Genomic DNA, 15,823 nt, shown 5'->3' with positions numbered 1-15,823 from the left:
ACCAAAACAATCATAACACTACTGAAACGTCGCCATGTGTTTCAGTAGTGGCTGTTTTAGTAGTGACAATCACATGAAAATTTGGGGCAGCATTTTTTTAAATAAATTTTTTTTAAAATAAATTCATGATTAATCTTAATGTTTCAGCTTCACTTTAAAATAAATGAAAGGATCTTAAAAAATACAAAAAAATAAAAGAATTATTTTCACAAGCTGAAGTTTAGGGGTTAGAGTTTGAGACAGATGCCTCCCAGTAGAAAGCACCCTATAAATGATGGTTTTGTTTATATTTAGCTTATAGCTCAGTTAATGCCTTGTGTTTAAATAAATCAGAACATAATACTTGTACATGTCTAAGATCTGAATTCTTTGTTTTTTTTTACTGTTGGACCGCAGTTTGAAGTAATGGCCCATATAAATTTTAAAATATCTCATATGTAAGTTTGATGCCGGGAGGTTTTATCATATTTGTCGTGTACTTTTGAACAAGTTGTCTATTCATAAGCTGCTTCTTACATCAGCATGAGCTTTACTGTCTCTTACAGTTGCTTAAACACAGTTGTGGAAAGTTCATCTTCATTTCTGAAGCTCTTCTGTGACCCTGATAACAGTAACACAAACCAGGTTGTTGGGTTTCCTGTTTTTGTCTTGTATTGTTTTTGTCTGTTGTAAGTTTGGTTAAGATCAGGGGTTAAACTGGAATTTGGGACGTGGGGGAGCCCTATTTTTCCAATGAGTGTCAACAATGTGGGAAGTGAACACTGTTCAGTGTATGTGGTTCTATATGGAGTTCTAACACTGGCAGATATAGGCCTATACTAATATAGTTACAGTAAACTGTTTGTAAGCTGTGCTACAGATACAGTACATAAAGTACACATTCATTTCTGTGAAACTTAGATAGTCATAGACCATGTGTGCCATTTTCCACAAGCCTCAATGTGATCTATAGTACGAGAGCCAAGCAATGAAATAGTTTTGCAAAAAGGGTTTTATATAGTAACAAAAATGTTCTTTGATTCATAACAATAGTGTAACCCTTTTTGGTGCTATATAGAACCATTTTGAAAGGTTCTTTAAGAACCAAATACAACAGTTTCTTCATTATAGAGAACCATGAAAACATTCAAATGGTTCTTTGAGTTGTCCTGATTTCATATGTAACCGTTGCCTTTATTAAAGAACCTTTGAAGAACCCGTTTTTAAAGGTTTATTTATTGAAATCAATGTCAAGCAGTGATCAGACATGCACATCAAATTTTGCCAGACAGTTGCTTTGCAGTCATAACTCATTTCCAACAAAAACAGTGTGTATATTATAAGCAGAGGCAAAGACATGTGGCAGTGTTTATAAATTATTAAAGTGTGATTAATTAACATGTCTCTAACGGACATCATTATTTACTTTCATGTATAATGTATTTTATGTTTTGCTACTTATTCATTTTCATGGAAAATTTAGTATGTCTTGAAATATCAAGTAAAATTACTTATTACTTAAATGTTAAATGACTTAAAAATTACTGGATATAATTTAATTCATACAGTACTTCATTTTATGTTACAAAAGGTTTACACAGTATGATAAGCAGAACATTGAAATCTAAAACATGGTTTATATGAATAGGTAGAACGGATGGACAGCACAATTCCAAACTGCAGATTAATAAGAGATCGAAAAACTAGGCATGAACGAATAGAACAAATGTGTTTTTAATCTCATAAGAGCTAAATGAAAGAAAGTTCTTCTACCAAAAGAGTTGCAGTTGGTTCTAGGATCTGCAGTAAGCTTCAGCTGAACAAAGTGGTCTGGCTGGGCTATAACGGCAAAGGTCATTAAGGACTTTAAATGTCTTATGCAAGACCTTAGAAGAAGGAAGTTCCTGGTCACCCAGGCTTTTATGTTTTTAACCATATATTTCCCTTTGTGTAACTGTGTCACTGTATGTGGCAGAGCTGATATGTATTCCTGTACCATCAGCATAAAAACAAAAGGCAACATTGTGTTTGCAAATGACATGTCTTAATGGCTGTAAATAAAGGGAGAACAGTAAGGGACCTAAAATAGAACCTTGGGGAACACCACATTGTACTCTTTTAGGTTCTGAAATCTCCCCATTTGCACTAATAAATTGGTCAGAACTTGACCAAAATGACCATGTTATCATGCCTTTTCAGTAAAATATTATGATTGATGGCAGTGTAAGAAATACCCAGTGGGAATCAGAGGGAATCACTGTGCTTGCTAATTCATTGTGGCAGTGCTGATGCTAGTCTCAATAGTGAACAAAATGGGTTGTCTTTTTCATTTCACAATAGATCCTGGGAAGTTTTAAAAAATCACTCACGAAAAAATTGCATTTTGTTTTTGACTATGTTTTTCCTTAATCGAAGTTGCAACACCATGACATATGGACCCCTAAGAATTTTGATTTGGGTTCCAAAGGGTCAATTAGAAGTGACCTGGACCCCCTGAGTCCTACTGTATTGCACACCTTGTTCAAATGCTGCACTCATATCGAGTAGTACTAGAAATTCTAAGTGATATCCGTCTCTACATTTTACCAAGATAATAAATGCAAGATTATTTTAAAGAAGGTCCAAACAAAGTCCATACTCTTTTTATCCCACTATATTATATATCTTATTACTCCCTTTGCATTGTCTCCCACCTCCTTCCATTCTTTCTCCTGTTTTGCCCTCCTCCCTCCAGCCTCCTCACTTTGTCTGGGTGGAGATCTGAAGCAGTGGGGTGCTGATCTGGCTGGACTGCTGGCTGCTGGTAGCTCTCAACAGGAAGCTTAGCAGCATGTCTTTGGCCCGTGCCGCCTCCAGCTTCTGCTCTCGGCTCAGCTGCAGAGTGATCTGTTCCAGGCTGCTCTGCAGAAGCTCTGAGGCCATGAGAGGCAGTGGCCCGGCTGGGCCCTCGGTCAGGTACTCTTTGTACAACTCCAACAGCTTCTGCTCCAGGTAGCTGTTCAGCTGGGAGTTGGAAAGTGGCCGACCATCCTGCAGCAGAGAGGGACGCTCGCGCCCGCTGCCCTCCCTCCATCTGGAGGTCCTGGATTCAGGGACCTGGGGAGGAGGAAGCAAGGAGGGAGGAGGAACATCTCCAGATAGTAGGAAAGGTCCTGGGTGGAGGTCTTGCAAGTAGCTGCCTGCTGGATCTCCTGCACTGGGACTGAGAGGCATCACCTGTTCCCCAGCTATGTGCAGGTCACTGTAGTGTTGGCAGATGCTGTGGCAGCTGGAAGGCACCAGGAAGCCTTCAGCCCCAGAAGACTCCTCCCTCCCAGGGATGCCAACGCCTGGAGAAAGATGTCGGGAGTCCAGGGGGGCTGCTGCAGAAGGAGGCTGGGAGTCGCCCTGCTTGGACTGGGCCTCTCTAGAGGAGCTGCTGCTCTGCTTCTCTGAAGATGAACGCACTGGAGGGACCATTTGGGCCAAAAGGGCAGCAGTCAGTGGAGGAGATTTCGGAGGTGCTGCTGGGCAGCGTGCAGAAAGACCCACATGGTCAGAGTCAGTGCAAAACGTCATGCGCCAGAGACTGCTTTCACACAGCATCCTTAATCGCCACCTTTACAAGACGACAAATAAAGAAAAAAGTTACAATTTTTTGACTCATTTACTGTGACCTGCTGCTTAAATGACAAACACAAGGTGACGCATTAGAATTGCAAAGGCGCTAATACGCAGATCCACTCAGAGCATGCTTCGACCACAACTGTATGCGCTTCACGTTTTAAAACAAAGTGTTTAAATTGAGAAATCATCAACTTTTCTGCTGAGCGTTCATGAAAGAGCACCGTACGTCATATCAGTATCGTGAATGCCTCCTCTCTGGTCAGTCAAACACAATGAATTGTATTCTTGCTTTTTTATTTTTTGTTACAGAAGTATTATCTGTATAGCATTCACCTTATCAGCTGGCTTCTCTCAGATGCTGTCTTATGTTTATTTACTTTAATCAAATGCATTAACCTGCAGCCTAAGAACTCACCCCTCCTTAAGCATGAAACGCAGCACTCCTCAAACCCTCTCCCTTATCTATTGAGCAACGCACACTGTGAATGAAAAGCACTCTTCTAATTTACACTTTGCGGTTTTAAACCATGTTTTTAAGTAGATAAAAAGTTTGTTCTTAGTCGGTTTTCTAGAACTCACTCCAATCTAAGAAATCAGAGCATGCTGTTTACATGACCGCTGAGTAATCAGATAACTGCAGAAATTTGAATATGATCGGATTTTGAAGTGTATATAAATGCACTCAGTATTGTTCCACTCACCACTGATGGCTTCAAACAGTTAAAAAAAACTCAAGCTAGTTTGTGATTAACAACTACATATTCTACAACAACTAAACATTAACTAAATATTCTCTATAAGGTTTAAATCTGGACTCTGACCAGCCAAAACCATCAGTAAAAACCATTAGTATTCTGGGTTTTACCCTTTATTTATTTATTTATTTATTTAGTTAGTTAGTTACTTTTTGCTCGAGAGTGTATATAAAAATGGAAAAAAAAACAGGAAACTTAAAAACCGTCAAGAATCCTAGCCAAAACATACTGACACAGTGGGCCTGGAATTATTTTTTCATTTATATCTTACCTTGGATGAAAGTTCACAGATCCCTGCTAACAAGGACGAGTGGCTTTGAATAATGGCTTTGCTTAGGCCCCTGGGTACAGACCCAGAAAACCTATTGGGACGATCTAGGCTTTGCAATATTATTTCTGTGAGTAGAATTTTCTGTTCCACCTTAAACGGTGCAGAATTAACATTCTGCCACATTTAAGCATCAGAATGTAACTGCTGTACAGTTTAAGGTGGAACAGAATTTCACTGGCACCAGAATCTGCTGCACTGTTTGAGGTGGAATCGAAAAATGCTGGCACCATAACGTAACTACTGCACCTGTTAAGGTGAGACAGAAAGTTCTGAAAAAAGAAGCTGGCAAATACAAAGCCAACTCCAGCCTCGTACTAACACGAATGTTTAACGCTACTGCGGAGCAGAAATAAAACATACTGATAAACACAATTGCTGCACAGAATCCTGTGGCAGGACCACACAGTTCACTGACTCATCTGAGTTACCTAACTTTAGATAACTAAGGTGAACCCACCAGTTTTCATTTATTTGTAGACAGACAACGTCACTTTCTTTCTCCTGCCTATATATTTTTATTTATATTCTTTAAATCTGTGCTGCTCACCCATCCAGCAATGAAGCAGCAGCATCAGTAGCCTGCTTTTTATGTAGACCTTGCTTGTCTCTGACAATGAACACTGCTCCACCAAACTAGCACTGATTTTGTGGAAAAAACAGGTTAAGCCCTTAATGAGAATGTCAAAGTGTCTGAGTCCTCTACACTCTCATTCGAAGATGCCTTCCTGCTGTAATGTATTCCATCATGGTAGGAATACACTGACAACTTCAGCTGTTTCAGACACAAAACTGTGAAAAGGGTCTATCAAATGCATTAACTGACCCCTGTAAAAAGCACGTCCTGCTTCTTTTTAAGCAAAAAGGGCATCTCCTTACTCAGCACATATGTAAACACTGAAGTCTTAGGCAGCCAAGACAATTGTTTAAAACTATTTTCTCAGCAATAAAAGTAAAAACACTATAAAATATTAGAATAAATGTAAATAAATCTAAATAAGGCAAAGCAAGAATGTGTTGGATAGAAGAATGGAGTTAGAAGAGCACAGGTTTGGTTCCTGACTTCTCACTGCACTCCAGCCAGATGCTCACATGCTTTTGCCCAGTACTATATATACAGTATACTGTATATGCACAAATAAAGAATTCTTATTACTGTAAAAGCAGCCCTACTGAAACTCACCTTCTGTTCCAGATTTGTGTAGAACTGCCTGTCGATTGCTGTGTTTTGTTGCGCTGAGAGGTGAAGTGAAAGCAGCATGAGTCTCCCTGGGTTTAACGCTGCCTCAAGTGAGGAAGTGAAAGAACTGTATGGAGCATCATGATATAGTGTGGTATGCAAATCTGGATATATATTTTTAGTTCACAGTCTGCGGTAAGGATCCAAAATCTGAGACCACCAGTGAAAATGCTTCTGTTGTGCCTTCTTTTCTAATTTAACACATTCACATTTTTCATTTGAAGTTTTGAATGAAGTAGAATCTTTGAAAGTTTAACATAGTTAGTTTTTGGTATTTGCCTTGTTTTGCTTTAATGACAGTGTGCACTCCAGCTGGCATGGACTTTGTGGAAAACATTCATAACATTGTTCACTAAACACTTAAGAATAATTTACACACTGGACCTCCCTCTGAGAAAGCCACACATACAGGGTGATTCAAAAATATTCATCCGATTTCAACGCTCCGTAGTTTTACAACCGTGAGGTGCCTAGGAACCAATCACATTCCAATTGAAAGAGGGGGGTCATAGAGTTTCTGACTGTCAGTCTGGCAGTGAACCTCCAACATCTCAGAGCATTCTTCGTTGGTACCAACAGTTCCAAGAAAAAGGTCACCAGCATCACCAGATCTCATGCCGAGTGACTTTTTTTTGTGGGGGTACTTTTTTTGTGGGGGTACAGTGACACCTGACATGCTCAATCGAGTATGGGATGAATTTGACTATGGTGTTGATGTTGCCTGTACAGCTGGAAGGGCCATATTGAGTACTTATAAAATTACATAATAAACTTTATGCTCAGTTTACTGCATTGTTCTGTAATGATTTACAAGTGAAATAAATCATTTTGAAATCGGATGAATCTTTTTGAATCACCCTGTATTTTGCACATCAGTATCTACGCTGTTTATGCACTAGTGTGCTTTATTCTGTATTTATTGTCTTTTTATTGTATTGTCTATTTTTGTACTTATTGTATGTATATATTGTCGTTACGTGTTTCGTTATAGTGGACACCCGTATATGTGTAATGACTGATGACAATATAGTTTAATTGAATTGACTTTGTGTAGAAGCCTCTGATGAGCAGATCACCTGAACATAAGCTTCAATGGAAGAGATGAGATTAAAAATTAAGACCATAACAAATTAGCTTAAGTTTGAATAGTGAGCCAGAAATGACACGGAATCTTGAAAATTTAATTTTTTACTTTTTCAAAATTGTATTATTTTTTCTTTTGTTTGCTTGTTTTTTTTATTTCCAGGTTTAAATGAAAAATATCCCACATTTTTCCCACATCTTGGACCCCACCGTGTGTCCGGGTACTCCTCATTTTAAATGTTTGTAACTGTCATACAGCCAAAGTCATTCAAATTCCAAACACTGCAAAAGTCTGTAGACACCTGCTCACACGTTTCTTCTGATGAAGGGTATTATTAGGGAGTTTGTTCCCAGGCTTCACACTTCCCAGCTTGTATGTAGCCTGTACAAGGGGATATTGTTTATGTTTTATGGGGATATGATTTACATGCATGCTGATTGCTCTACACTGCTTAGTGTCCGTGTGTCACAGTCCTCTACGTTTCTTATCTAACTCATTGTCCAGCACACATCTGATTTCTTGGCCTATGTTCAGCCCAAGGAGACAGCAGCCTAATTTTACTTACAAAGTCTCGCTGGGTAAACTATCATGTTTCAACTGCTGCTATGATTCTCACTCCTCTAGAAAGCTGCTCTACGGTACACAAGATCAGTTTAGAATTGGGCAGAACAGCTTTCCATATTTTGCGCCTTGGTCATGAAATAATCTTCAGAACATATGACGGCTTAAAGATGTTGTTTCCCTGAGTGATTTTAAGGCTTTGATAAAAAAAATTGGTGTAACTGACGAGGGCATTTGCTATTCTTAAACTGGATTTGGTGTTTTATATTATGTATCTGTTCTTCTTTGCTTGTTTTGAACATGTTCTACTTAAACTGTCCCATGTCTGTTTTGTTATGCCTGATTTTATAATTGCTGTAACTAGAAGTTTTGTGCTATCTTGGCCAGCTTTTCCTCCAAAAAAAGGGAATTTCATCTTGAGGGACTACATGGTTAAATAAGGGTTGAATAAATAAACAAATAAAAACACTAGAAATTGGAACATTGCTATGAGGATTTGACTATATTCCACCACATGAGCATTGGTGAGGCCAGGTACTGATGTTGAATGATTAGTTCTGGATCTCTAACTCATCCCAAAAAAAAGTTGGATGGAGCTCCATCACTCCAGAGAATGCTGTTGAACTGCTCCACAGCTCTATAGACCCCTCTGGCTGACACTTGGCATTGGGCCTGGTGACCATAGACTCACGTGCACACAAACTGAATGCCTGTATCAGCAATGGGTGCACCTTGAAATCACTCATTAGAAAGGCTGTCTGGACACTTTGGTAAATTAGTGTACTTCCAACGCAGAAAAAAAAACAGTTCCTGGGAAGTATGCCTACATTCTTTAATGCGAAGAACACGCCTGTTAAAAGCTAGAGGGCGCCAGAGAGAGTCCTCAGTGAATGAGAGGTGAATTGCACTGTGCCAATATTAGAAAACGTTCTTGTGCAGATGTAGCAAATCAGTCACAAAATGTTTGATGTCCAAATGTTTCTTTAGCTTAGAACTGAGGCTAATATTGCTAGCAAACACTAAAAGTCAATAGCCACCCAAATCTGTAAATCCTCAAAATTTCACCAAGCCTGCTTAAATTGCATCCAGGCCATCAACAAGGTTGCACAGACTTGCTGACATAGTTAAAGACACAGTATGACTTACTTTGAACCATAAAAATAATCAAAATTTCACCATGAAGCTGAATGCAGTCACTCTAGACAACAGGTGTTGTGTCAAAACCCCCTTTCTTGCACATGCACATCACACGGGCTACAGATTCCGTTTGCAATTTCAGTTGTTTCTATTTATAAAAAAACTGTTAATCTTGAAGGTGAGCTGGATTCTATAGAGGAGTCAGAATTCAGCACAACACCTGCAGCTCACAGGAAGTCACTGCGGCCTAGATAACGTTGACAAGTAGACACAGCCTTAAATAAAATCTGGATACAGGTAGAGATGTTTTGGGGATGTACAGGGTGTCCCAAAAAAATTGACATCATTTGAGATGTGAATATCTGAGTAACTACATGGCAAACAAAATTACATAGGCTTCATGTTGAACAATACAAGATTTATTTATCAAAATTCGAACAAGAAATTCAGAGGGATGTAGATTTTATAACCGATTTCACAGCTTCACAAATGTAATATCTTCCAATACTGGTGGTCGCCCAGATCCCTCTGTCCTGCACAGACAGCCTTCCTCTTTGAATTTTTTGTGCCATGTCCAAATCTGCTTTCCAGTTGGTGCATTTTTATTGAATTGTCTCGAAAATACCGCTGCACATTCTTGTTTGACTGTGTTCGAGCATATTCTAACACACAAAATGCCTTTTCATTTCTAGTGAGCGCCATTCTTCAACCTGAAAAAAACATTAAAAATTAAACTTGGTTAGTTTTTACACATTATGTTAAAATTTGAGATCATTTGAGGGAGAATTGGCTGTTATTAGACTACGAAATGATGTCAATTTTTTTGGGACACCCTGTATTTACAGAAAAGATTTGGGTGACTATTGACTTGTAGTGTTTGCTGCATTAGCGTTGCAGGTCCAGTGCTAAACTAAAGAAGCTAAATTTGGACTCTGAACATGTCTTGGCTGATTGACTACATTTGCAGATGGTGGAAAATTGTGTAAATTTGTTTGTTTGCTTGTTTGTTTTGTTCCGTCAAAGTATTCCTTTGAAGAATTTGAATACACTAATTGGAAGGGCTGTCTGGCTATTTTTGGGCATGGCATCCATGGTAATCCCCCAAAACACACACATCTTGCAAAACAGCACATCTGCCAGGAAAGAGGAAGACATAACTTTTAGTTTCACTGAAAATAAACAGGTTGCTCAGTATCCGACCTACCGAGTACTGCACCTGCTGCTTTACAGAAGAACAATTCACTCACTCAGAATTTTTATAAGGCTTGAATTGAAAATATCAGTTGTTATACATTACAACAAAGCTACTTCGTCTTGTTGATTATTGATTATTATCTTGATTATTAAAGATCTGCACTGATTTCTGTTCAAACTGAAACAATTTAATGATTCCTATAGTTTAGAATACTGTTAAAATGTGTTCTGCAACCGACATCCTGTGGGCTACTGTCTTCTTCCCCATGGAAGTTGCTTATAATGTATCCTTAAGGCATTTTAATGGCATAGAAATTAATCAAGATCCAAGTTAAGAGAATATAAACTAAGCAAATTAGGCCGTAGTTAAACAGCACTTCCTGAAAAGGTCAACAAATGTTCACTGAAGGGAAATTCCATCGATATCTCCACATGTAAACAAAGTTATTCACAGTGGTTTGATGTGAAATGCAGCATTCTAGAAAAAATTACTGACTTTCTTTACAGTGGTGGTGATAGGAACCTATGACTAAACACAAACATAGCCATTTCATTACTATCCAAAAACACCAGTGAACCTATATGTGTCTTGTTGAAGATGGTAAATAGTGGTAAGTCTGAAAAATATGTCTTCTTTGGGGATTATTCTGCCTGAAAATGCCCTCCGTGTCCCCTACCAATATGAATGGATTTAAAAATATGATCTGGGACAAAACTTTCTGAAGACTATCATGAAACAATGTGTCAGACATCAGGCAGTGAATTCATAACCATTTCATGTAATAACTTTCTGTGAGGGAGCTTTTAGAAGCATTAAACTCTTCAGATGTCTGGTTCCCATCACCACCACTGTGAACAATTCTGGCTCTTTTCCCATTTTACACCAAACCACTCTTTGCTTACATCTTTCAGGGATGAAATTGTAAATGATATGCTTGGCTCATTCTTAATTGCCTTTTATTTCTATGGGTTTGATCAGTGGTGGTCAGACGTGGCTCTCAAACAGTACTTGAGGGGAAACTTTAGCCAGCAACAGGTGAGCAGGCTCAGGTGTCACATTCACCTGCTGGTTGTGGGCACATGGTAAAGAAGCTGCTTGTTCTCCAGACGGCAAGAGACGGCAAACCATAGAGAATGAAATTTAAGAGTACGGAAAATGATGGACTCCTGAACTTGTTAAAGTCGGTAACCAACATCAAACTCATTCCTATTGACCATCAGCTGCCATAGGCAACAAGTTCTCTTTAACTGTGTAGCTTAATATGGTTAGGGGTTGATTCATTATTAAAGTCTGGGTTAGAGTTACGGACCTGGTTGCTACGGCTACAGAAATGGTCCACAGAAACATACAAAACAGAAATGTCTGCTGTTCTGTCTCTGTATGAATTCAGCAACAATGGACAAGATAACTGATAATAATCAGGAGTTCAAATTTGCGTGGAACCCGTCTTCCTACAGGTACGTTAAATCCCTGTGATTTTTGATGTATGGCAAGTCCATCCAAAGAGGGAATGGATGGAGATCAGGAGAATAGTTTAAACAGGTATCATACTGATTGTATCTTGAGGACCTGGTTGCTTCTCTTGCTGTGATGTTCAAGAAAATCAATGCCGTTTTCCGCCCCAACCATGGGCACCGGTCACAGGAAGACTACCACAATGCCTGCACCGTAAAGCTTGTGCGCAGCACATCTATGCTTGTGGTTGGGGAGAAGAGTGGTGTCCGGCAGGACTTGACCCTGAAGCGGAGCGTCAGCGCAGTCAGTGTGGAGTCCAGCACGACACTGTGCTACTACCATAGCCGAGAGGACAGGGTATGGCTCTACTCCCAGAACCAGAACTGTCTGGAGTATCTCCAGGAACTGGTGGCACTCAGACGACAGTACACCAAGAGCATCAGTGACCTCAAGTATGCCGAACGCCGAGAGACTGTCTCCAGCAAGAAAAAGCCTGCGCCACAGCCACCACGGCCGCCACAGCACAGAATCATCCAGGTAACGTCTTCATTTACTTTGATTGTTTGGGTTCCGGAGGTATTTACCTCAGCAGTGTTGCAGTGTTATTAGAGGTAGTGTGTTTCACATGATTCCTAGAAAGAATGAACCCTAGACTATGATAGGAACCTTACATGTCCATGACATTCAATGGGACAAACCCCTTACCTAGGCCTGTCACAATTATTACACTACCGCGTGATGATGACTATTTTCCAGAGCTGTTAGATTTCACAAACACGTTTATGTCAGAACAAACAAAATGATGCATATTCATCAGTTAAGGCAAATACATGCAAATAAAGGGAAGCAGAACACATTTCTTGAGAAGTGATGGGTCTTGCGAAAACAATAGAAGCTCTGACTGGGGCTATAACACCATTGAGCTGTGAGTCATCAATCGGGATCTCCTTCATACTGACAGCTAGGAAGCAAAATATGTAATTGGTCAGTCTGGCCACATTAGGCTTGTGCTTCAATAAATGGATCCAATGAACAAAAAGAGAGTTTAATTGTTTAGTGCAGTTGCTTATATGGCAGTTAATCTTCAGCTAAAATGTCATGATTGTAACAGGACTACCTATACCAGAGGTATTCAACTCATCCTGGAGGGCCAGAGTCCAGCACAGTTTGATAATCAAACACTGAATAATTAACAGATGAGGTGAGATGAATCACTAAATTGTGCTGGACACCAGCTCCCCAGAACTGGAGGTGAACAGCCCTGCCCCACACCAACAGTGAAATCGAGTGCCTTAAATATCTTTTGAATAAGCGCCATAGACTTCGTCATTGTGTTGGCATTGTGAAGTTGGTGTCATAGTCATATTAGGAGCTGTGTGAAATATGGCTGCTGTCACATCTTGTGGTAAAAAACAAACAAACAAAAAAAAAAAAACCAGAAAAAACTTCCAAACCTGCTACGTTTCCCCCCATGGGTCAATTACGAGGTTGTTTAGAAGTTGAAATATGAATAATGCTACACGCATGCTATAAGAAAGCTAACACTCTCGCATCCTAAAATGCCGCTGAACGACAGCTGTTATATACCTACACCAGCTGTGGCCTAAAACCAACAAAGCAGCATAACCACCACAGTGGACGAAGCCTGCTGGCTTGCTTGGGGGTATTTTAGTGAGGTCAGTCTTATGATGTGAGTTCTGTACACAACAGGGTGAGCTAGCATGTATTATTATTCATGTTTCGTCTCCTTAACAATCTCATAATTCATAGGATTTGGTGACGTGTGGAGGAAAAATGTCTGCTCAGCAATTTTTGATGCCACTGATTTTTCTCATCGTTCTGTAGTTGGTGTTGACACCAACTACAGAATGATGACATGACTTCAGAGGCTTATTAACCAGTACCTAAAAAGATTCATCACACAAACAGAAAAGGGATTTGTGATCTCCCTGCTGAAGGTCATCTGTAATGGACACGTCTTTTCCAAATTTCTCAAAGCATCCAAGTCCAGAACCTTCAGCTCCTCCGATTCCTAATGAAGAGGACACACTGCAGTTCTTTGATGCAGTGATTGCGAGCTGTGACCCCGAGCGCACCAGGAAACCACACGTGGATGATGGCCATGCAGACGTGGACTTTGTTGGTAAGAACCAGAGTTCATTATTTAGACCAATCATAAGCCATTTGATGAACATTTTCCTACCAACAGGGAAAGATTACAGGGAGATCTTTTAGACTGGAACTTTAGGCCAGTGGTTCTCAAACTTTTTTATTCCAAGGCCCCCTTTGTTAATCACAATGCCAGTGTCTCCAGTTTGAGAACTGCTGACAGGGACGGCAGCAGAGACTCCTATGGCAACTGGAAGGAAAACACTGACTCATTCTACTTTGGCTAAAATGTGAGGTTTAAAGTGTCTCTGCACCCTTTTATCAAATTTTATCATTGCTGCATCTGTTGTTAATATGCTTACTAGCCTTCAACAACGGTGCTACAATAATCTCAAGAGTGCGATTTTTTATGTAAAGACTCACAAAACCACCATTTGATGATGTATCTTGAAGGTGGGAGGAACTACAATGAACATGAGGTCAGGCTGTTCGAAATATTTATTATCTTTTTCTGCCAACCGGCAAATGCAGAAGGAAGCCAGACAGTCAATGTTACTGCTAGAAAGATGACCAACTGACCAACAGGGTTCCAATGCTGCATTACAAAATTCTGCATAATATGGCAAATAACAGTAAATGCCTCTTTAAGTTAATTTTATGTTTTTACTTTGTGTTGAATTTCATTTATGACACGATTCCTTCAATAAGTTTTAAATTTTCAAATAAATTTTTGTCAATTTTCTCATTTTCATGAAAATGTTACCAAGTAAGCGAAGACTGTCAAACACTCCATTCTGCCATTTTGTTGCAGTCGTTGCCTTTAGTTTCCACAGTTATGCCAATATTGCTGATTTCTTTTCAGTCGCTTTTGCTCTTCCTACTAAACCAATCACTGCAAAATACAACTTGCACGTTGTTCAGTAGCAGAGACATGAGAAGTCTTTGTAAAAAGGTAACTAATTCACATCATGGCTCTCTTTCCAGTGGCTACCAGTACGTGTGAACATGATCTCCACTCTAACTGGGTTTTGCGGGACCCTCGGCGGATATCCATGGACGAATCTCGTCTGAAGCGGGCAGACGTGAGTACGGAGCAAGGCGCTTGGAAGAAGGCTGTTGGTGGGAGCACAGGCAGCACAAGACGTCTGCAGCGAAACCCCATCCACCTGCCCAAAGTGGTGGAGAGTGCCTTCCAGACCTTGCGCTTTAAACCAAAGCTTAAGAAGAAAGATTAGCACGTGGAATTTGAAAAGAACTCTCCAGCAACTTGGCAAGTTCAAGTACGAATTTCAGCAGTAAGGATTCTTCAGAATGTGCCTTTATTGTGGACAAACCAGCCACAGGTTTTAGTTTCTATGTGGTCTCAAAGAAAGGAAAGAGATTTTGATCAAAGCGTAAAGACTGAAAGATTCTACAGCACAATACATTGCAGGAATGGACAACAGCTGGAGGCGTTTGGTCATGTAGAGTGATATCGGTGATAGATTTTGATTGTCCACAAATGTTACTTGCAAGAGCAGGTTCATCGTGCTCGCTGTGGATGATGGTATCAGATCAGAATGGAGCAGTAAGAGTCGATAGGACTGAGCAGAGTCATCTGTTGTGGAACATAGAAGCTCGGTGACGTAACACTGGGGTCCTGGAGATCCTCACTGGCCCAGCTTCATCAATTATCCAGGCAAAACTAGTCTCAGTTTCAGCAACTCTTCACAGCGTTACGCTCAGGCCTCTACCAGGGCGTGACCAAGCCGTTCCAGATAGAACTTCCGTTCATAGAGTTTTCCAGCCAGAGTAACAGGACTCTCGCCTGCTAACAAACCTCAGTTAGAGATTTGTCTACTGATCTGTCAACGGTCTGATTAATCAGTCAGTCGATCAGGTGCTGAGACAAGGGATGAAAAGCACAATGGGGTCCTCAGGCCATTTCCAGGTTCCTTTGTCGCTACTGATCTCAAGCCCTCTGGATATTGGATATGGATCAGATAACTGAAACCTGGCCGATGTTCAGATCTACCGACCAGGATCTGTTGCAGTTTTGTCCTTGTGTAAACCCATGATGTGTAGTCCACTGGGAACTTTCAGAAAATTACAAAATACATCCTCAATCATCAAAAAATCAAGGCTGACAGACAGGATGCCATCACAGTCATAAAAAATATTTGCTGAATAGGGATGCAAATTTTTGGAAATTCTTTTGACTGACAACCGACCGTTATTAGTCTTTACCTAGTCACTAAAAACACAGTCTAACATTTACCATATAGTATTAGCCCAAGTTAATGAACATATTCATATCAGTTCATATACATATAGTTTAAAAAACAATCAATGCAGTCAGCAATTCTTTAGAACTAGGCTAATTATTAGTTAACAA

At 39.9% G+C, this 15,823-nt stretch overlaps 2 protein-coding genes across 2 annotated transcripts; one reads left to right on the top strand and one right to left on the bottom strand.

Moving 5' to 3' along the window:
- Window positions 1–570: 570 nt before the first annotated feature.
- Window positions 571–6,535, bottom strand: LOC118809096 (protein CXorf21). The gene is made up of 2 exons (XM_036572062.1): window positions 5,852–6,535; window positions 571–3,577 (listed from the first exon to the last, which is right to left on the bottom strand). Exon 2 carries the CDS (start codon window positions 3,562–3,564, stop codon window positions 2,719–2,721), a length of 846 nt encoding a protein of 281 aa, XP_036427955.1. The 5' UTR covers window positions 3,565–3,577; window positions 5,852–6,535; the 3' UTR covers window positions 571–2,718.
- A 4,940-nt stretch (window positions 6,536–11,475) lies between these two features.
- Window positions 11,476–14,684, top strand: LOC118810602 (uncharacterized protein C13orf42). The gene is made up of 3 exons (XM_036574488.1): window positions 11,476–11,877; window positions 13,339–13,483; window positions 14,434–14,684. The coding sequence occupies exons 1-3, from the start codon at window positions 11,476–11,478 to the stop codon at window positions 14,682–14,684; spliced, it is 798 nt and encodes a 265-aa protein (XP_036430381.1).
- Window positions 14,685–15,823: the final 1,139 nt, after the last annotated feature.

This window comes from Colossoma macropomum, unplaced genomic scaffold, assembly GCF_904425465.1.
Source record: "Colossoma macropomum unplaced genomic scaffold, Colossoma_macropomum, whole genome shotgun sequence".
NCBI lineage: Eukaryota > Metazoa > Chordata > Actinopteri > Characiformes > Serrasalmidae > Colossoma > Colossoma macropomum.
This window is presented reverse-complemented; position numbering and strand designations above follow the sequence as displayed.

What these genes read in the sequence shown, in the direction of transcription:
- LOC118809096 (XM_036572062.1), bottom strand. Translation starts at nt 3,564, where the DNA reads ATGCTGTGTGAAAGCAGTCTCTGGCGCATGACGTTTTGCACTGACTCT.
- LOC118810602 (XM_036574488.1), top strand. Translation starts at nt 11,476, where the DNA reads ATGTTCAAGAAAATCAATGCCGTTTTCCGCCCCAACCATGGGCACCGG. An exon ending in CACAGCACAGAATCATCCAG is followed by an intron (nt 11,878 to 13,338) that starts GTAACGTCTTCA and finishes AATTTCTCAAAG; the next exon opens with CATCCAAGTCCAGAACCTTC. An exon ending in TGCAGACGTGGACTTTGTTG is followed by an intron (nt 13,484 to 14,433) that starts GTAAGAACCAGA and finishes CTCTCTTTCCAG; the next exon opens with TGGCTACCAGTACGTGTGAA.